We start from the raw sequence: 22,258 nt of genomic DNA, 5'->3' as shown, positions 1-22,258 counted from the left end.
ACGTCCCCTGAAACTTAAATTGCGCCCCATGGCGGCTGGAGGTCAATGTAAAATATTTACAAATACAAATAAAACAAAAAAACAAGTAACAATAATAATGTAAAAGTCCTGCATTAAAAATCTGTCTCAAACATCACCAGCAAAATGTATTAATGTTGTGTAATATTTGTGTTAAAGCACAGGTGTAATCGTTAGTGTCATCATCTGCACCTGTGCTCTTTCTGCTATCAGGCATCAAAAATCTGTGTCTGAGATAATGATGCTGTTTGTAATATTCTTTTTTTAAATTTAATTTAGTTTATCACTGTATCTGTAGACCAAATGTTAGTAGTAGTATTAATATTGTTTGGAATTGTTATGTAATTGCCTTTCTGATCATTATTTCTTGTATCAACGTTTCTTGATCTTTTGTTTCTTGGTTGTGTTTCTTTTCTGTTTATCCTATCTATCATACATGTCTTTCATGCAGGTTTTTAACCCTGTCATGATTTGATTTCTTTTCTCTGTCTATTTTGGATTGGGTGTAGACCAGCCTTTCTCAAAGTGTGGTCCCGGACCCCCAGTGGTCCACGAGGTGACAAGCAAGCAATATGTCATGTATTAAAATCTCAGTTTTTTAATTTCAGTGTTTTTTTAAACTGCCTGTGACATATGTTGTTTTCAATATCAAATCAACTAGTTCATTTTAGGAGGTTGTAATTTGTGAACTGCTGAAGCTGGCATATTGTTTTGGGGCTATTTTGAGTTAGGCGGTCTGTGAGGGTTTTCTTATGGGTTAAGTGGTCCTTGGTCTGAAGAAGTTTGAGAAGCACTGGTGTAAACAGAGGAAGACTCACTGGCAACTCCCAGACAAATGGACACAGGAAAGCAATGATGGAATGGACAGCTGAATGAGCAGAGAACAATAAGGCCTAATTGGTCATTATTTCCCTGATAATCTATATTTTCCTCCCTGCTAACCTTCAACACAGATGTGACAGAGGGGAGGGGGGGTCAGTGGCTTAATCCTTTTATGTCCTGAAATCAGCAGATCACGTTCTTGTTGCTGTAAACTGAAAACATTTGGGGTTGACGTCAAAAGAGGAATATAACACAAGCGATTCATTATATAAACAACTTGTGACTGAGAAGTGTTTTTTTAGACATCTATCTAAAATAATGCTAAGCTGGTCTAAACACAAGGACAGGTTAAAATAGAAAACTGCACACAGTACAGACACACCCACGGCGTCTCAGAGCAGAGAATGTAGCTGCATTTACTGTGACTTAAAATAAGATTTTTAAACACTTAGTGGCTTTTTTATTCATTCAAAAATGGTGATCATTAACACATTTTTCTGTGGGGTGTCAAATTCAGAAGAGACACTTTTCATGCGCTTCACAGATTGCATCGTATTTACACACACTATATTACAGTCTATGACAAACTGATGTTTGTGTGAGGAAACACTTAGAGCTGCTACTGTAATTTCTTCTGTTTGTCTCTGCTCCTCTTGTTCCTACACAAAGTCCAGCAGAGAACTACAGGTACAAGAAGTCCCAGAAAGAGAAGAAGCATCACGTCCAACAGGCATCTCTGGTACCATGGTTGTGACAGTGAAGTGGGAAGTAAATGATCTCCACCTCCGCTGTGCAGAATGTGCTCTACCCACTGAATGAGTCGGAGGGCTGGAGCGACAGGATGGGATCTGTGTATCTTGCTAATGGACAGTGCTGTAGATTTGAACCTAGAAAAGCAGGAATGATTGGTAAAAAAAAAAAAAACCTTTGGCATCACAAAACATGTTCACACATCCAACCACATACCTGATGTCGTGTATGAGTGTTTTAATAGTAGAGTGGAGCCGTTCCCTGGTGATGTCTGTGGGGCTGATGCTGAGGCCAAGCCCTTTTGATTCGGCTTTTAACACATTATCAAACTGGTCTCCAAACAGAGGAATTCCCAGCACAGGAACACCATGATACACTGCCTGCAGCAGGCTGTTTTGTCCACCATGTGTTATGAAGAGACGGGCATTTTTGTGGCCTGTTTTGAACAGAAAATACTGTCAGATGGGAATTTATCCTGAAATTCATTCTTCTGGCCTGAATGAACAACAAATTCTACCAATGTTATGTTTGTAACAAAAGGTTTTGAGAAAGAAAGTGAGTGTCCATACCCAGCAGATCATTTTGAGGCAGCCAATCTACTAACTTGACATTGGGAGGTTTGTCCAGGCCAGGTGGCCATCGCTTGGGATCATACCTGTAAGAAAAACCATGATTCATTCATCCATTCATTGTCTACTGCTTTATCCTCCACATGAGGGTCGCCCAGCTGACATGAGGTGAAAGGTCGCCAGTCCATCACAGGGTCACAAAGGGTCCAATTTGCCTAATCCTCAAATCTGCATGTTTTTGGACTGTGGGAGGACCCACACACACACACACACACAATGAGCAAAAACACCAAGTATGTTTGGTTTTAATGCACTGCAGTTGTCATTTGTTTAAACTGATTTCTGCTTCTCCTAAATCCCCAAAATGTGTAACAGATAAGGATGATAGTATACATACATGTATTCTCTGGAAGTGTACACACTCCAGCAAAACAACAAAAACAACCAATACATGATATTTTTGGACATGTGCTGAGAAAGGATGGCTTGGAAAACCTGGCATAGACTGCACAGTTTGAAGGGAAAAGGAGCAGAGGAAGGATATAGACGATGTTGATGGCTAATGTAAATGAGACAGGTGTAAAACCTATGGAGAGGAAAGAGAGAGACCAATTGTGTCATGGTTTTACCTCCAAATGACCCCCTGCGGAATCATGGAGAAGCCTGCCACCAGCTCCACAAGCAGAAGGTCCACAGAGACTGAGGAGACCATTGATCCCAGAGTCACAACAATGAAACCTGCCTCTCCAAAACCTGAGCTCCACAACTCAAGCTCCTGAGGGATTATGCATAGGGTGGAAGAGTCAAGTCCAAATACAAGAGGTAAAACTGAATCTCAGATTACACGGCCACATGTTTAAAGAAAACAGACCTGCTCCAGAGGTTTCGCTGGTTTGTTCAGTAAACCTCCAACCAACACAGTGTAGGGCATAAGAGGCTGAGGAAACTCCAGTGAAAAGTCGGTGTTGAAAGCCCAAAGTTGAGCTCCTCGGTGTAACTCCTCCAGTCCACCGGGGGGTGAGCCTGACTCAAGGTGGTGCTCAGCGACTTCCCTAAATTTTGACCAAACACGTTCTTGGCCTTTCAACCAAATATCAACAAAGTTAAGTGAAGATTTGTGGGAAAGATTGAATTCATACAAACCATTAGTTTCAGCATTCCGTTTTTGTTGTCAACATACATTTGTTTACATCTAAAAGTTATGCACCACAGTTTTAAAACCCTTGATAAAATAGCATTCATACTACAGGTTTCTTACCTACAGGAGCCAGCAAAGAATAAAGGAGGTTCTTCGCACGACCCCAGAAGTTCATGTGGTTGGACAGCTGGGAGTGGAAGACGGGGATGTATGAGATAGGGCTGGGAAGAGCGATGGACAGAGGACCGTTCAGCGTGCCAGGATAGAAAGCTATATATTGGACACCTGGAGTAAATTGAGAGTAAAGTGAATGGTAGTAGTAATAGTCAAATATAATAATAATAATTGTAAAATAAAACACAGAGTCACAAATAACAGATGTACCAAGTCTGCGGGCCAGGATGAAGGAACAGGGGTTAAAAGCGTCAAGGATGGTGATGTCAAAGCGTTGCCTCTGGAGGAAAGTTATGATCTCTTTGTCCTCTAACAGCTTATCACACTGATATGACAGGTGTCCCATGAAGGTTAAAAAGTCATTAAAGTTATCCCTGATAGAAAGGAAAAGGCAGAATTTATTCAGAAAGTGACGCAGGGAGTAAAGACCAACTTCAATTTGATGTGATGAACTGCTGTTAAAGACAAATATTTTGGAGTGTTCAACATTAAAATAGGATCTAAAACCAGATACATGTGACCGTAATTGAACTGCAGCCTCAGTGCAGTGCTAACTCTCACAGAGAATCACAGCAGTCACAAATAAGCGTCCTGGGCTTCAGTGAGAAAAGGCGACAGAGTTGTGTGGCAGCGCGGTTAAAAACCACTTTCTTTCCTGCCTTTGTGTTACTTTATTTGTGTAATACCTTCCCAGTAAAAACTGTGTTTGCTGCTCCAAGAACCAGGAATTGTATTCTTTGATGTACTTCTCTCCTAAGGACCAGGTGCTCCTCTGGTAACTGTCTGCACGTCCTTCATAGGAGAAACCTGGGAGGAAGTTGTGCAAAATATATGATTTCCTTTGGGTGTTTTCCTTTCGTTTGTGTGTGCTGTGTGTGCAGAATACCTGTGATAACAGGGGTCCCCAGCTGCAAGAGCATGCGGACCTCATGGCCATGCTGGTGTAAGTTATGAGAAATTTCATCGAATAACAAGTAGTGGCTTCCTCCTGTAGAGAAAGAGACAGGAGCTGATACTAATCTATCACTTAAAGGCCTCAGTTTATTCTAGCATTTGTTTTTTGTTTACATACTGTAGAAGTTTGCTATACAAACACAAACCTGAGTTGATTTCTTCTTCTAATAAAAAAAAAAACAAAAAAAAAACTTTCAAAAATGTAATTTCACTACTCACCAATAAGGCAGATAGTCAGAATCTTTGCAGACTGCAACACTGGAAGTGTCAGGAGAGAAAACGTCCAGAATACAATCCCCATGTTGTTACACAATGACTCACAGTCAGAAAACAGTCCGGTTCGGTTCCTGTTCCAAAATAAACGGTGATGTTGAAGTCTTCCTGCATGAACAACCAACTGTTCCTTGTGAGAAAGTTTTTGCTTTTGACTGAGTAATGGAGCAAAGGAGTCCGATCCAGTGACAAGTCCCAGAACAGAGTTGTTTTGATGGGAAAGTTTCCCACATGAAATCATCAGGGCATCAAGTATTTTTAAAGAGTCTGCAGTATCAGGTTGATATGGAGGGAACTCCAAATTCCTACCTAGTGAAATATATTCAGAAGATTTCCTTTAGACAGAAATGGAAAGAGTCTGTGTGAGAATGTCTCTATGATGCATTTGAGTATAGCTCTGTGCTAGACGTGCAGTGAACGGGAGGGAAAGAGGGACATTATGGAGGCACAGAGGAGTGGTGGGAGGTTCCCCCTGCTCCTGTTGCAGACAGAAATGTTATGTTCTCTTAAGGCGGCTGACAGAATATAGCCCGCTTTCCACCAACAAGAAGAGGAAAGCCCTTATTGATATAAAGCTGGCTGGCAGCACTAGAATTGAACTCTATCCCATCAACTCTAAGAGAACTGGACACATACAGTTAATCAGGTTAGGTTAATCCGTGCACAGAAGTGAAAACTGTCTTGTAATGTGACTCTGTGATGCATATTTTCAATGTTAAATGTGGCATGTTTTTTAGTACGTGTCAATATAACAGGGTGTCCATCGACAGTGATTTCTATTTATTTTCGACATTGTAAATTCAGATTTTATATGATCTGTCCATGGACTACAGATGAAAAATGGCTGTTAGTGGCTAACTATCGTACGTTTACAGAAATGTTTGTCCTCATTTGACTCAACCAATAAATAAATAGGTGATTCATTATCATTTCTAAACAGCTTGTGCATTAACTTGATTGGTGGATGAGCGAGCACTGACTGCTAAATATAGAAGCCGCCACATCACTGCTGAATGGACTGACATAAGGTTTGAGGGTGCACTTGGCTGACAGTTGCTGGTAAGTCAGGCTTGACATGTAGGTTACCCTGGACAATGCTCTCATTGTAGCTGAAACCAGTGCTTCTGTGTGCCAGAGTGGTCATTAAAGAAACTAGTCAGTTAGAAAAACTACTGGAGTGTATCAAGGAGAAAAGTGTGAGTCAGAGGGGTCAGTGCTGCCATCGCTGATGGTGTAACAAAGTTATGATCAAAAATGAGGCATTTATTTAATACCGTAATAAGCAAATATTTAAACATATACAGACAATGAGAATACTTTAAAATGGCCACACTAGCAAGTATTGTACACATCTCATCTTTTATCTTTTTAGTCTCCCCTTGGCTAGTGTTGTAACATGATTGAGACACTGGTCTCTGTCACAAGATCCCGTCGCAGCGCGTACGTCATATCGGTCAGGGCATTTTAAATCAAGACCATGATAACTATTCGTTATGTGATTGGAATTTGGAAAACATGAGAACAGCTGCTGCCCCTCACCTACTCCCTGTACACAAAGTCAAATTAGGATTATGGAGACAAGACAGAGCTGTGTGTTTGCTGTGTGTGCTTTCCTAAACCAAACAGGCTTGATTTGCATAACACGGTCCAAAATAAAACACACAGATAAAACACTAGACACCACGTTACAGCTACCTCACTCGACAGACGTGACTTATTACGCAAAAAGATACACGGTCTATGGACGAGGATTACATTACCATTGCTAATTTTGAGATTACATACAGAGTTACAGATCAAATATTACAACCCTCTCAAATCTTTGTGCACTGTGTGTGTTATCAGTGTGCTGAGCAGAGCCGGCTCTAGACTAATAAACTCTTTCAAGTGTTTCCGACTACAGTGCAGTCAGGTTATTGATGCAGTAGTGGCCGATCACGGATATCACTGATGTGAAATCTTTTTTTCATTTCAAATTAAATCACTTTTATTTGAATTGTGGCAAATAAACGTAAGGAACTTTCATAGTAAGGGAAATACCTTACACTGGTACAGAGTGAAAGAAGAGCATACTAGTAAGCGCAGTTCTGCTTAACATAACGCAAAAAAATATGCCCACAGTAATTTATAATTCCTCAACATCCAGTGAAGTTTGCTACTTCAGCGCATTGCTATTATTTTCAGTAAATAAATAAATTTAGTATTAATCTGTAAAATGATCATATTACAGTATGTATACATATATGTTTATATATGCGTGTATATATATATATATTAACATACTGTTTATACTCCAGAGGATGGGTCTTGGTCTTAACTCGGTCTCAGTTACTAAAAGTCTTCTTCTTCTTCTTCTTTGGTGTTTTACACCTGTTAGCATCTGTAGCATTTCTGCCTTCTTCTTATTTGTCATTCCTTCCTCATCACTTTAGGCCCCTTCGAGTTTTGGTCTTGTCCCATAGTCTCAGTTCCCTCTGACCTTGGTCATGATTTGGTCTCAGTTATTGTTGTCTTGAATGCAACCTTCACCCTGATCAGGCAGCAGTATCTCATGGATTTTCTGAACATACAGAGAGAGAGGGAGAAAGAGAGAGAGAGGGAGGGAGGGAGGGAGAGAGGGAGAGAGAGAGAGAGAGAGAGATGAAAGCCTGTCAGATTACAAAATTAAGCAATAAGAAAACAAATATACGTAATAGTTATGAAGGGTCTGGGTGATGAATGTGACTGTTGACGGCAGCAGAAAACAAATAGTGTGGATTTTGGAGGCTCGTCTATCAGACATTGTGGACGTACTACAAGCTGGTAATGTGTCGATGTCTCCATCAGGCTCTGGATGAAAGGATGCTGAGACAGTGTGGAGAAGGGGACACTGTCCTCCGGCTCGTAGCCAAGCTCACTGAAAATGTCGACCAGTTTCTAGAAGGCAGCACATAAATACACATGGTAACACAGGTAACAACACAGTGGTAAAGACCAGGCTTTTAAAAATATGGTTTATAATTAACCATTGAATTAACTTTTAAACGTGTTATGAAAACCCACAAAATCAAAAATTACTACTCAAAAAACTACTGACACCTTTGTAGTACTTTGACTCCTGGTATATTTTACCTCCATCATGTAAACATGTATAATCCTATTTATTTTAGGGTTTCTCCCCAAAATATCCAAATTACGGACATTCAAAATAAATGACTACTGAAATGCAAGTGTTAACCTTTAACTGTAAATGTACAGTACTTTCATGTAAAAGCTGAAAACAAAAAGGCCATGTCTTTATGTTGATGGTATTGGAATACATGTTCTGTGGAGGAAATTCAATCTTTTTCATCCACAAGCCCAGTTTAAACTTTCACTGTATCATACTTCGGTGTGCTCCTTTTCACTCGGGCAGCCAGGAGGACGGACTTTGTTGTCTTTTGTCTTGGTGATTTTGTGGCAGATGACAGCAAGCAGAGCAGGCATGGACACTCTCTGACCCTCGAGAATATCTTCGCTCACTCCAACAGACTGTGAGCGGCTGAGCTCTGTGTCGTCCTTTATACTGGGCATAGACTGTAAGGCGACACACAGGGACATTTACATGGTGATCTGGAAACATCAACACTGATAGCAGAAGATGAAGTCACTCCTGTTTCTTTGTACAAAAGTGTACTTTCCCTCTGTATTTCGTTCGCTCACCTTGACAAGCTTGCCCTCTGTGGATTGTTCAAGCACTTGTCCAACCCTTACACTGAGTGCTCTAATGAAGGCCTGTCTGGGAACAGGGTCAGCAGCAAAATACTGCAGCATGGACACATAGTCCAGTTGAGGTGGAGAGACAGAATGGTCCGCAAACAACTGGAAAAAGAACTAAGGGGAAAGAACAGGCTTTAGTGTTAATCTGAGTTGATTTTATGCATCGTTTACAGTCAAATTTAAGATGATGCCTGCATGGATTACTGCTTAATGAAGAAAAGTGGCAAAGGTTCAAACCGGGTAAAGCTCTTTTGTACCTTTGTGTCATTTCATTCCTCTTTTGTCTTCATTCTTTTTATGTCTTTTTTAGTCTGTTCACAATAAACACTTTCCGTTTCTGGAGTGCTAATTGTTTCCCCTTGACTTTGAACAAGGTTGTCAGGCACATGTACTGCATGTAGTTTACCTTGCGAAGGTAAGACAGGCGGTCAAAAGGAAGAGGTTCGGGGGGATCGTCTGTGGCAGGCTGGACACTCTCCCTGGCAAACCACAATTCTGTCTGTTTAGAAAGGAAAAGAGAGGAGTATCTCACACATTTGTGTGCACCGAACATGTGACTTCAATCCAGATATACCTGTAGAGCCTCAGTACATAGTGTGGGAGAACACAGAGGGGTCATGGGTTATGAATTGTTGTTAAAACACAGTTTAACCAATGTCTGATTTTAATTACAGTACTCACCTATGTCTAAATCTGCGCGTGTATAGACTAACCTGTAGGTACTGCTCCCTATCGATGAAGCCGGTGTTTTCGGGATCCTCCGCTTTGAAATGTTGCAGCACGACAAGCAGCTGCGTTAACGAGGGAAAAGGCCACGGAAGGGCAGCACTGAGCAGAAACCATCGCCAGTCAATCAGCTCATATTGGTCCGTGAGCGGGGTCACAATCTCCATCAGCTGGGGACAAAGAAAGTGAAGACCAGCGCTTGTGAGTGACGGCACGCGCTTTAATGTGGTTGTTGTGACAAAGAGAAAAAGAGTGTACCTGTCTTTCGGTCAGGTTAATCCACAACTCAGGCAAGGGGTTTCTGCTCATATCTACACAAGTGATATCCCTAAGCAAATTGGAAAACTCAAAACTGGACATGAAGCCTGAAATACAGAGAAAAAAGAATGAATGACCAGCTTGACCAGCATGATTATTAGACCACAGTTTCTTATAATCTTATATCTTATTGCACCTGATGGAGCAACGTGGCAGAGCTGCAGGTAGAGGGACACCAGCTGCGTGACGGTCGGGGTGCACGGTGTGGATGTCTCCAGAGGGGGTGGATGTGGAAGGCGAGGCTGACTCGTCACCATGAGGCAGTCTCCATTCAGGTAGAAGTCAGTAAATGTCTGGAGAAGAGAATATGGAGAACCATGAAAAAGGACGTGGAACACTTTCTCACCTTTCCTCTAACGTGTGAGTACCACGCTACAACTTATTGGGGGTAGGTCTAAAAATTGTCAAACCTACCAACACCAGCTCATTGTGCAGCCTAGCACCAGTCTCAATGTGATGCCGGGCAACTTCTATTAATTGGTCAATACTAGAAAAAAGAGATACTTATTTAGTAATGTTGGACAATTAATCACTTTACAATGAAAATTTAGATTTGAAACAATACTGTGAGTAAATCTTTTTATTTGCGATTGTTCCATCTGCTATGCATAATAAAAACATGGAGCTCATACATGTTAGAAACAATTTGTATATTTAAATTCTCATTCTTGCTATCGAACAGGGGTGTCAAACATACGGCCCCGGGGCCAGAACCGGCCCACCAGAGGGTCCAATCGGCCCACAGGATGAATTTGTTAAAATTTCACACTAATCTAATCGTAATGTCAAATGCTCCAGATACCCGTGACTAAATGTATGTGCCTTTATAGATCCAGTGTGCTGTGTAAATAGTAAATTTAGGCACGATATTGTTGAAATTGAACTTATATTTCTCAAGAAATTTCATGTTTTGTAAAATTATCCTTCAGTAAATGTAAAACAAAGGAGAAAAAACTAAAGGGTTCTTGTTGTTCATAGGTTATTATGCTATTATTTCACTATTTTTACTGGTCCGGCCCCCTTGAGATCAAATTGTGCTGTATGTGGCCCCTGAACAAAAATTAGTTTGACACCCCTGCTATAGAAGGTCCCAAACTCACGGCCCACAGACCTATGAAATTGATTGGGGGGCCTCCTCTGTACGCTTTTATAATTAATAGATTCATTTTACATCATACATACTTGAAATTATGTGAACTATCATATTAAATATTATTATTTAGGTGTCTTTTTCTCAAAAAGTTGGACATATTTTTCACTTGACCGGCCCTACTGACCAAATTTGGGCCCCAGGCCATTTGAGTTTGAGACTCCTGGGATAGAGAGTAGTAGTAATATTGAACTGAACCTTGACGTTAAAAAAACTATCCAATTGCATTTTCTGGCAGGAAAAATGAAAAATGTTAGGGCTCAAATAGAATTTCATGTAGGTTTCAGGCATGAATGTGTCTGAAATGGCTCAGTCTCAGTGAAAACGAAACCCTACAACTTTTGAATGTATACTTTTAGAATCATTTTGACTTCCTCCTGTATATTTCTGGTAAAAAAAATACCTCTTCATTTCTGCATGGTAGTATTCTTTTAACCACTTGTCCATGTCGCTAAAGGCCTTGTGTGCTCTGCTCTGCAGATGCTTCACATTCGCCACACCATGGCCTTTCACCAGTGCAATTCGCACCTTTGCTGCATTCTCTGGAAAACAAACACAGGAGGAACACGACTGTACAATCGTATACACACCAGGATGCTCTTATGTGCTCAGTTACTAGATATCTAAACAGTGTGAGCATACCCTCGTGATCCAGTACAGCTGCATACTCCTTTTGTGATTTGTTTCTGACTTTTTTATCGAAAGTCTCCTCTGACCTTTTACCATCAGACTCTACAGGACTGGGAGTCAGAGATGTTTTTGGTGGACCTGGAACTGGAGGAACATGATGGAGTCAGAGGACAAATGTTACAAACACATTCAGGACAAACTGTTCTCTTACTACTAAGACATGCCTTTCTGGTCTTTTGATGACTGTTTTCCTTTTTTCTTTTTGCCAGAATCTGTGGTGGCTTTTTCCTTCTCCTTTTCCTGTGGTTTCTCCTTCTGCTCTTTTGTCTCCCCCTGGTTGGTTTCCGCTAACACCTACACACACACACACACGTATGACCCATACACATCAAAGAATATATATACCTCCATAAAATGCCCACACAAACCCACACAGTGCATTACCAATTTGGTGATGGCTCCGACTGCCTCGTCATAGTCAGAGATAAATTTCTCAAGAGTTGGCTGCAGGGAAAAATAAAAAGGATAAATAGTGTATCTATCGAGTGTAAAGGGTATAAGTCAAGTGAGTAAATATGTAGATTTAAAAGACAACTAAATTAGAACATTAAAGAGACACAAGGATGACCTTGACTGGTTCTGTGTGACACTGTTCTTGCACCTTGGAGACCCTTCCTGGGGGGTCGGGCTGTTTGGATATGAACTGGAGACTGCAGAGAGGGAGGACACTGTTTATACATGTGTGTGTGTGTTCGTGCTGGCCAGTGCTTTGATTGTGGGGCAAACACAATTAAACAGCCTGCAGAAAATATAAAGGAAACACTGTGATGGTTCTTTCCCCTCACAATTTAGGTTTCTTCTTTTTCTCTTCGTCATTTTGATGACCTGTGTCCGCCGGCTCAGTACTGCAGAAAATAAACCTATCAGTGTCTCCATGATTTATACACACAGCTTATTATTTTTGCGGTTTAAAAAAACATGTTACTTGCCTCTCGCCCTGGTCCTTCACTTCTGATTTGCCCAGTAGGGGGATACAGACAAAGTTGGAGGGTGGCTCAAGCAGCATCTCTTTGCGCATGCTGAAATAGTACACCCTAAGAACAGAGACGGTCTCCTGAAAACGGCCCAATTCCACCTGCACAAAACACAAAAACAAATCTCTTTATGTGAAGACACATTTCTAAGATGATTAATACAGCACCTGAGTAACATTTGTTTCATAGCAAAGAGTGTTTTTAGTTATGTAAATGTGACATTTCAAAAACTTTTTTTTTTTCTTTTTAATAAATGCATCCGGGGTAAATCCTGGACAGGTCTCTCTTGGCACAAAATAATTCTAAAACTCAGTTTTTTCTTTGTTCATACGGGGTAATGAGTCTGGATTGATGAGGAGAATTAAACCATTTTCAACTATTTTAGCAAGTCTTAAGTCAACCTGAAAGAAAGGGAATTGACCTGTATGAAAGCAGTGTGGTGTCTGATGATAATGGCAGTGTGATCCTCCAGCCAGCCACTGTGCATCAGAGACGACCTCTCTTTCTCATTCTGCTCCTTGCGCTTGTTACTGATGTCGCGCAAACGTTCATGCAGCTCCTGCGCACAGAGCAGAACGCCTGACTTTCAAGTAGATTCTCAAACATGATCAGTTAAAGAATATTTGTAGTGTAACATATATTAAGTATTGTCTTGCATCAAGTCTCAGATGTAGCTCCGCTTTGGTTTCCTCGTCTTCTCTCATGTCATCGGATATGCTGTTGAAGTCCGTCTGCCACTCGGACACAAACTCCTGCTTCACGTCTGAACGCCACAGCTTATGCTTGAACTCCTCCCTACATTTAATAAATGTTACATGCGTTACTCTGTTTATATAGAGTTGAATTCATTTGTAAAATGTGTAAAAATGTCAAAGAAAATAATGGTACAGCCACAGGAAAGTGTTCCACATGCAAATTCTTAGTTCTGTGCGTATCTCATGGGCCTTGCTGAATACCTGATGTTGTAGAGGTGATGGCAAATGACAGCTGTTTGTGAGCGCAGCTGCTGCATCACTGTCTTTATGCCTTTCACATAAGACACACATAATTTGTCCCAATGGGAACACAGATACTCTGGGATTTCCTTGAGAAAGACAAGAACAAAATGGGCAAATGAGTGAACTGTTAACGCCACATTAGGCACATTAAACCCTTATGAGTGGCTGCGTATGAGGAGCATGTTTAACGTCACTCATAAACCAGACTGAAAACGATAGCAGTCGCTACTGATAATCAAAACAAGCATAATAAGTTGAGTCCTACTGGAGGCAGCCGTTCATCCACATAGACCCAGTTGGGTGGAAGTGAATGGGGAGAAGAAGGTTTAGCTTGATCCTTGTGAGCTCCATTGGTCACTGAGGAAGGTGATGTCTTTTCAGAACGCCCTATTGATAAGCCAAAGGTACATGAAGTCATTACTTGGGGAAAAAAAAACCCTCCTAAATAAATACTGACTATGTTATTTCATTTTCTAACAAAAGTCACTTAACATTTATAAATATTAGTAAAAAAGCACAAAAGTCAACATTTTAAATATATTTAGTGTTACTAAAATAGTTTAGCTTAAACTAAAACATAATATATTGTCTGATATAATTTTTTAATCCTCTCTATGAAGCCAACATCCTTTTAAGACCATAAGAGACTTAAAATACAAATTTAAATGTATTATCCCGGGACTGCTGATCAAATAACCTCTGAGGGAGTGTGTGTTGGATTTAGGAGGTGATTCCACACTTGGTGATATTTTGTTCTTTTTAAGGCTGGAAGAGGAATCTTTGAGGCCTGCAGAGTTATCAGAGACGGGTGGAGGATGGTCCCCCGGTAGTGTAATGGATGCTGTGGAGGGAACATTTAGTGAAATTTGAATTTCTTTCAGGTAAAATGTCACGTTTGCTCAATAACTCAATGAACACCAGATACCTTTATGCTCTGCCATTACGTAGCACTGCAGGACAGACTCCACCCTCTTGCAGAGCACCTCCTCATCTACATTGGCATCAACATGGACCAGAATATTTTGCTTTGTGCCAAACCATTTCTCAAGTTTTGGCCATGTATCTTGAAAAGCTGTGATCCTGGTGGTGAGGAACTCAATATTAAACAATATTAAATACTGTAGCCAGGCATTTGCACTGATGTATATTAATTTCAGCTGGTTTTACATTAGTTTCTGCTTTATTTTACCTGTGTGGAATCTGTGCCAGATACACATTTTTGTCTGAGGGATTGTGGGTTGTATCAGCAGCAGTATCTGTATTTGCACCAACTACGGGAGGAAGAAAACCCAGCAGAAATACAAACATTGAGCTCTTATGTGCAGAAAGGCACAGCATCTAACAGACAGGGTTTAGGTGCACACCTAGTTTTAACTTAAAACTCCCACCTGCGTGACTGAATGCTCGTCTGATCACGACATCGTCTGGAATATCCAGCAGCAGAACCAGATCCAAAACAGGATCTGGAGGAGGCTTAGGTTTGGGTGGATCAGGATCCATGACAAGGTCTGTTCTGCTTTTTTCCATTTCATTCACTACTTCGACAGATCCTCCCAGGGCTTTTTCTAGTAGGTGGGCCTGAGTGATGTCCACTGGAAATCCCTCCAGGATCCAACCTGACTCTGGTGGAACTTGCCTGGTAAAAACATTTTTTTATCCTGACATTGTTGTCTATTTAGCTCACATTGAACATAAAAGTAAGTTTGTATCACCTTACAATTCTTTGACACATCACAGTGTGAAACTGGTTGTGTGTAGTTATATACAAGTAATAAGTAATATCTGCAAATAAAGATCTCCCAGTCAAAACGGTAACAAAGGACCAAGTTTGATGACGTCAAGGAAGCAGCAAGCAGCATATCACTGTCTTGTTTGGTTCCCCTGTGCATTTTGCCCTTTAAAGGTGAGAACTTTGGTGGCAGGACTAATGACAAACAGCAATGAGTAGCCATGAACCTTTAGTGCCAAATACACTATATAATACACTATAAAACAAAAAACTAGGTTTGCACCACAAGTTATGGAAGAGATGTCACAATTAAACTGAAATAATGAATTATTATTATTGTTATTATGATGATTATTATTATTGTTATTAGTATTAATAACAACAATAATAATATTGATAATAATAATAACAATACTAATGATAACAATAATAACAATAATAATAATAATAATAATAATAATAAACGAAAAAAATAAATTGAACGAAATACATACTTCTGTTGATTCTAATGTAATTACACAAATCAAAAAAATATATAACATATTACATCTTAAAATTGAGTTACACAATATGTAGTGTTTTTATAAAATAATAGATTTTGTGCTTACCTGATAGCCTCTACTATAATGTCTACTAACAGCTCATTAGGAATTCCATGACCTTTTTTCAGCTCTTCCTCTGCTGCCGCTCCCTTTGCGGCCAGAGTAGACATCTGGGACACACATAAGGCGGAAACATTTGATTGAACACGAAAGCACACTGCAATCGGCTTGAGACATACACTGAACCCACTTTACATGTGACTGAATGCAAAATATTACAATTCTGATGAAATAATGAACATCATTATCTGACCAACCTCCTCTTCATTATGGTAAGCATTCAGCATTTCCTCAACCAGTGTGTCAGCTGATAGGAAACTGATGCCATGTGCTAAGAGCAAAAAACGGGCAACAAATAAGTGACACATTTGATTCTACGTCCATTTTGAATAAATAGTTTTTTGCTGCATACCCTTGGCGATCTTGGCCAGGCAGGTGGTCTTGCCAGAGCAAAACTTGCCCAGGACACAGGCTTTGAGGATAAAGGGAGGAAATGGAGGTGTGCTGGGTTTCTCGATGATTGGATAAGCAATGTTCCTCAGTCGCTGTATGACATGTCCAAGAATGTTGTTGTTGGTTGGGGGTGATTTGGTCTCCCCTGCTTCCTTTGGCCATATCCAATCACATACCATGTTCTAAAAAAACACAGAAAACGTCTAAGATAAAGTGGATCTTTAACAGTCATCAAGTTTTTAATTTAGGCATAATTCATCTTTGCACATTTTTATTTTCAGTATATGGTGTTGGGTTCGTTTTCCCTTCATTTCTAATTACTGTGTTTGATGCTGGAAGAGAAATCATCATTTCTTTTGGTTTGGGTTTCATTCAGTTGAACAAAGCTAATGTGAAAGTGTGAGGAAAAACAAACATGTGCAAACAACATTTAAAAACACAGGTTTTGAACTCACAGTGTATTCATCATATTCCTGGTTGTTAAGTAGCTCCTGCTTCTTAATATCCACAGGGTCTACTGGGGTAGATGACTCCAATCCGGGCAGTGGGTCCGTAATCGGCTCGTAGAGAGGAAACCCACTCAAAAACAATTCTTTCCACTCCCTCATCAGCTTCTCTGGAATCAGACTGGACATTACAGCAAAACAATGACAGGAGGCAGAGCTAGAGTTAGTAAGATTTACTGCATATGAGATAAATTGTTAATTTAAGGTGGTAGAATACATACATTGTGCGACTAATGAGTACGTTTGTGTGGACAGTACATATCTGTGAAAATGATGTTTTTGATCATGAAAAGGAGCAGGGAGAAGACTCTGATTTGACCACTTTTGTGACCACTACCAGGAAAGCCAAATATGACAACACAGTTTGGATTTCCCACAAATTCATCAAGGGACATTTAGGAGGTTTAGGTCAGTCCAGAGTGAGTTATTTTTACATACTTTTCAGTGATCAGTCGAAACTCTCCAATCTTGGTGGCCAAGTCCAACATCTGCTCAATAATGTCCTTGCAGCTGTTAAAGTGCTTCTCGTATTTGCGCTGCGCTCGCTCAGCAACAATCTTGTTAAAGAACTCAAACTCCTTCCTGATCTCATCTGCATGGTCCAGCTTGACCTGCTGAGCCAGAGCCTACACCAGGCCCCGTTCAGAAAGACGAAGTTAGTGGAAAAGGTACGACAAAATATGAAAGCAATTTTTGTAACTGAATGATTATTGGTATTAAAGGTTTCATAAAATGGAGTATTAATTATTGTGTTCAGTTGATAAGCTGATAAAGCATGTGACGATTCATTAAGCTTTCTAGTTTGACAGAAGACAAAACATCAATAATACACCACATTCCTCACTCGCATGATTTTCTCCATACATAATCCCTTAAATTAGATTCTTTCAGGGTTTTTTGGTGTGTTTGTTTTTGTGTTTGAATAAAGGATATCTAGATACATACTAAACAACACCAAAACCATAGTACTTACTCTTTTAATTACTCTAAAGTGGCTAAACATAAAGTTGTCTAAAATATGATCCATGCAGTATTACTATGACTTAAGTCTTATTTCTCATCGTACAAAATACCCTGTTGCTGCTACCACTGTCTTCTCTCCCCATGACACCATTCAGACTATTACTGATGCTAAAGGCAGAAGAGTCAACTGCCATAAAACCCCATAAAAGGCCCGGGAGATGACTCGTCCTATCTCACCGCCTCTCTCTGCAGAGCCTCCTGATAGTCCCGCTCCCTCCGCTGCTGGTACTGCTGCTCTCTGAAGAGGCGGTTCTGCCGAATCACTTCCTTCTGCACGCGAATTTGCAGGAGCTGAGTTGCCAAACGCAGTTCCTGCTGAGTCTGACGCGTCAGACGCTTCACCAGCTGCTCATTCCGCCATGCTTCCTGCAAGGTGAGGTGAGATCAAAAGTCAACAGAAAAACAGCCCATGTGAATTGAAAAAAAACAACCCCATAATGTACTGAATAAAGTCTCACATATACCAGCTGGGTATGTCTTTTAACAACAGATATATTAACATTTCTGGGTGAGAGAAGTTTTACCTCTTGAGCTTCGTGGGCCCTGAGCTGCTCCACCAGGAATCTATCTCGCCTTTTATCTCTCTGCTTGCGAGCTGCAGCATTCTCCTCCAGCTTCTGTCGGAGCTCCTGCATATACTTGCTATTGGGCTGCAACATGAACTGACTTCCACTTCCATGCTCCTCAAAGCCACTGCCACTGCCAGAAGTCAGAACATAGCCAGCGATGGGCAGACTACTGCAATTACAACAGGTCAAATCAGACAAGTGGTCAACATATATATATATATATATATACATATATATGGTTTATCAAAACAAACAGCTAAATAACATATAGATACAATATTACACCTTGAGGAGGAAGGAACGCCAGCAGTAAGCAGTTTCTTTCTGTTTGACTCAAACAGGTATATTTCATTCTGGACCGTCTGTATGGGCAGAAGAAACAGAAACAAACCCTTGTCATGTTTACAATGTTTTTCAATGTGTAGCAAAATACAAATTACTTGTACCTGTTGTATCATTATTTGAAATTCATGGTCAACTTTATAAGAGAAAAATTATTACAAACTATTAAACAATAACAAGCTTATGGTTTTAAGGAAACCTGGAAGTATGTAGAGAACAATTTCTTGATAATTTACTTTAATACTTTAATTTCCAAAATGTATTTTTAGAAATGTTAATATAATACATTTAATCATTAATTACTCAACACAATAAGATAATGAATGGGCCTGATGTGACTTTTTAACTTGTCTATTGCCTCAGCATCTACAAACTCTAAGGTCTAAGATATAATTCCCTCTGTGGGTTCATGAATGATAGCTTTACTGTGAACTGTGTATCACACCTGTGCCTGTCGTTCTTTGTGTTGCTGCTGCTGCTGCTGTTGCAGTCGTCTCTTCTTCAGGTGCAGTTGTTTAGCGTAGGGCGGTGGCTTGGGCACCTGAACAGGTGCGGCCTGGTTAGAAGACATGATGCCAATGAACTTCTGACGGGGCAACTGCAACTCACACACACACACACACACACACACACACACAACACAGTTCTCAATATTGACCACTGTCAGCAGCAAGACTTACTTATTGTGTATTTCAACATCAACACACTAGGGTTTAAGTTTGGGGTGAAAGAACATATTGATTCACTAAAATACTGCAATAATTCATGATGTTTCACTGTACTAATTCTTCAAGCACTGAATTAAGATATCTGAAACAGTGGTTCTGTGTTGTTTTTTTAGCCTCCATCCATTAGTTGGCAGCAGGTTTTTGGCCATTTGACTCCCTAACCCTCCTTACACTCCTCCCACAAACAATTTAAGGAATAACATCTATATTGCTTTGCTTAAAGTATCAAAATATTGCAATACAATATATCATCACCCCTCTTGTGTTGTATCCTCAGATTGTTTCCATTTCCATATTATTCAAAGGTCAATGATTTAATTATAAAACAATTAGATATTTTCTTTCTTTGAAAACATTGTGCATTGTGCAGTGATCCATGATTAAATAATAACCATAAAGTACTTATATACTGTACGTGTGTTCTCCAGTACCTTCTCAATATTCTTTGTTCTCTCATTCTGGACTTTGAGCGAGCTCTTTTGCTGGATGTGATGGATCGGGACAGCCCTGTTTTTCAGTTGCTGAAATGTTTCCTCATAATGCTGAGTAATCTTCTGCAGCTTCATATCTGCATCCCGTTTCACCACCTGATGTAGTCTCTACATAAGTGGCAAGACCGTGAAATGAGATGGGGGCAGAAAGACGCAGTTGAATTATTGCATCATCGACAGTTTTTCATCAAATATCAAATGTTTCTATAGATTAAAATGTGCCATTGAAAGAAAATGCTACCTACAAAAGCTCATGCTATACATGCAGTACGTCTACACAGCTTCTTACATCAGTGTACTTGTTATGCAGCTTTTTGTGCAGGCCGGCAATCGCTGCTGGCTGCATGATTTCCATCATGGTACCAGTCATCTCTGCTTTCTTCTTGTTTTCAAGTGCAGTGTAGAGTTGGTAAAGGAGACGTGAGGCGACGCCCTGCTTCTCCTGCATCAGCTCCTGTGCTGTGTTTACGTCAAAGGAGATGCCCAGTAACTGGATAGTAGGCTCAAGGCGGGTATAATTATTCACTTTGGAGATGGAGGTGCTGTGGGGGGGAGGGAAGGTGTGAGGGCCTTTAATAATCATGAACATATGAGCCGGTGAATTAATGAGTTGTCTATTTTTGTTGAGAGAGAGAAAAAAGGAGAGAAGAACTTACTCTTTCCTCGTAAACAAGTGGAAATCATTCTGCAATTGATATTTGTGCAAAACCTCTCCAATTAGGTATCCAGTGGAAAATTCTTTGGCTATAGTCTTTGGCTCTGTGAAGATGAACATGCAATAATTTACACAAACAGTGACAATTTCAGCATGTGATACAATAAGCTATATTGTTTTATATATTATATATTCATGTATTTAGAGCAACAGTAGATTGAATATTAAAGCCAAACAATGTCATGAGTCATATGTTTTATTTTCTTAAACTTACCTGACACATTCCTGTAGCTCAACCAAACTTAGTACAAATAATACATTTGTACTAAGAAAACATATATATGTCAGTGGTAATGACTGCTTGTAAAAGTCACAACTATGTACCTTATTTATTTATTTAGTTGTCACCTCTAACTAAATAAACCACTGGTTTGATAATCTCTGATAACTAAAGGAGGACCGATTTAAAAGAAAAGAAAAGAAGAAGATCAATTATTGTGCCTCAATTCACAAATGCACGACAACAGCAAATTTGAGCATAATAATGTGATTTTACTGCAATTTGTGTAACAACCATTATTTTTTTATACATTAGTTAAACCAGACATTTACAAGAGACAACTGTTTATTATGAATCACAATTTTATTTAATGTATGTGTTTGTAAAAACATGTTCACATTATACTTTATTAACAAGACAACATGTGCATTTAGGTGGGTGCGTGTATTTAATGCGCATTTAAAGGTCTGTCAGGGAACTACGGTGGCTCATACACTTGTTAGCGTAAGTGCTATAAAACCTGAATGAAAACTTACAAAATGGTGGACTTCATTTCAGCACATAATTATAAAGGGCTTAATCTAGTCACTTTATTTTCAGGCAACTTTATCATTACATTTATTGTATGAAAAACGTTGATTTGAGGACAACAGATAAGTAGGCTAAGGCCCACAGTCTCTACCTCCTACTGCCAGGACTAGTTTAGCACCTGGCTAAGTTTCCACAGAGAGCCAAGCATCCAGCTGATGAGACGGACTGCTTAACAGTGTAATATTATGACAGAAGCCGCGACTATAAGAACAAGCTCCCTCAAGTGTCTCAGAGGTGAACTGCAGATACACATGTGTCGCCAATTTAGGTTGCAGTCAGATTCAGAGACCCCCTCACCCCCAGCAAAACAAACAAACAAACACAAATGTGAGGCTCATAACCTCCACAGTCTATCTAAGAACGGCAGCAGGTGGTGACTTCAGTCACACTTACCAACAACTTTTGTCAGTCGGAGCTCGTTCAACCACCTGCACAATAAATCCGACATCTTTTATGGTAGTCAGCATCCGTAAAGTGACATTAGCACCTTCCTCTGTTCCCTTTGACTCGTCTCCTGGTTCTCCTCAGCCGGAAAACGGATCCTTTTATCTGAGACAGCAGAAGTCTTTCATCTTTATGTTGTTTTGTTGTTATTTGCGACAGTTAGCGTCCGGTGGTGTTGCATTAATTCTGTCCTGTGTTCCCCCCGTTTAGCTCTGCTTTAACGTTTTTCCTCAACTCATGTAACATACTCCCAACATGTTTCCTCGCTTAACTCGTCAGCTCGCTAATAAACCAACTGAAACAGGCGAGATACGAGGAAATCCCTGCGGTGCAGTGTTGCCATGGTGACATGTCAACGGGGCTGCCCGACGAGTTTGTTCAGGAGCGCCCACGAGCGCGCGTCGCTCTCAGTTCAGTGGTTCAGTGTCAGCGGTGGAGCTCGACTGTGCCCTCTGCAGGCTGCAGTGAGCGCAAACTGATCCAGGACCTGTCGCTCTTCAAAAAAAGGTCAAAAGGGACAGCGGTACTTTTAGCAACACTTGATTGCAGCCAT

At 40.2% G+C, this 22,258-nt stretch overlaps 2 protein-coding genes across 2 annotated transcripts; both read right to left on the bottom strand.

The window, feature by feature from the left end:
* Positions 1–61: 61 nt before the first annotated feature.
* On the bottom strand, positions 62–7,036 carry LOC122769303 (UDP-glucuronosyltransferase 3A1-like). Its single transcript, XM_044025739.1, has 11 exons — positions 6,982–7,036; positions 4,645–4,772; positions 4,358–4,459; positions 4,158–4,278; positions 3,682–3,845; positions 3,418–3,582; positions 3,031–3,239; positions 2,789–2,934; positions 2,160–2,245; positions 1,807–2,026; positions 62–1,727 (listed from the first exon to the last, which is right to left on the bottom strand). Exons 2-11 carry the CDS (start codon positions 4,724–4,726, stop codon positions 1,460–1,462), a joined length of 1,563 nt encoding a protein of 520 aa, XP_043881674.1. The 5' UTR covers positions 4,727–4,772; positions 6,982–7,036; the 3' UTR covers positions 62–1,459.
* spef2 (sperm flagellar 2) lies at positions 5,941–22,086 on the bottom strand. Its single transcript, XM_044025738.1, has 37 exons — positions 21,655–22,086; positions 20,392–20,494; positions 20,025–20,277; positions 19,676–19,843; positions 18,962–19,114; positions 18,460–18,536; positions 18,130–18,343; positions 17,783–17,971; positions 17,021–17,208; positions 16,532–16,703; positions 16,036–16,258; positions 15,881–15,954; positions 15,630–15,733; positions 14,681–14,928; positions 14,482–14,563; positions 14,218–14,372; positions 13,990–14,133; positions 13,558–13,679; positions 13,251–13,378; positions 12,951–13,089; positions 12,716–12,853; positions 12,250–12,395; positions 12,106–12,165; positions 11,889–11,970; positions 11,705–11,764; positions 11,485–11,614; positions 11,273–11,404; positions 11,034–11,172; positions 9,895–9,967; positions 9,617–9,773; positions 9,421–9,527; positions 9,150–9,332; positions 8,843–8,935; positions 8,380–8,550; positions 8,065–8,253; positions 7,492–7,614; positions 5,941–7,258 (listed from the first exon to the last, which is right to left on the bottom strand). The coding sequence occupies exons 1-37, from the start codon at positions 21,707–21,709 to the stop codon at positions 7,196–7,198; spliced, it is 5,037 nt and encodes a 1,678-aa protein (XP_043881673.1). The 5' UTR covers positions 21,710–22,086; the 3' UTR covers positions 5,941–7,195.
* Between the last annotated feature and the right edge of the window lie 172 nt (positions 22,087–22,258).

The sequence above is a fragment of the Solea senegalensis genome, linkage group LG5 (genome assembly GCF_019176455.1).
Source record: "Solea senegalensis isolate Sse05_10M linkage group LG5, IFAPA_SoseM_1, whole genome shotgun sequence".
Lineage (NCBI taxonomy): Eukaryota > Metazoa > Chordata > Actinopteri > Pleuronectiformes > Soleidae > Solea > Solea senegalensis.
The sequence above is the reverse complement of the archived record's forward strand: the minus strand, read 5'-3'. Positions and strand labels throughout refer to the sequence as shown.

Coding starts and splice junctions, on each gene's coding strand:
- LOC122769303 (XM_044025739.1), bottom strand. CDS start 4,726: ATGGGGATTGTATTCTGGACGTTTTCTCTCCTGACACTTCCAGTGTTG. Junction 4,279..4,357: donor GGGGACCCCTGTTATCACAG/GTATTCTGCACA, acceptor ACTTCCTCCCAG/GTTTCTCCTATGAAGGACGT. Junction 3,583..3,681: donor CATCCTGGCCCGCAGACTTG/GTACATCTGTTA, acceptor AATTTACTCCAG/GTGTCCAATATATAGCTTTC.
- spef2 (XM_044025738.1), bottom strand. CDS start 21,709: ATGTCGGATTTATTGTGCAGGTGGTTGAACGAGCTCCGACTGACAAAA. Junction 17,209..17,782: donor AGGCTCTGCAGAGAGAGGCG/GTGAGATAGGAC, acceptor GGCCTGGTGTAG/GCTCTGGCTCAGCAGGTCAA. Junction 8,936..9,149: donor ATAGGGAGCAGTACCTACAG/GTTAGTCTATAC, acceptor CTTTCTAAACAG/ACAGAATTGTGGTTTGCCAG.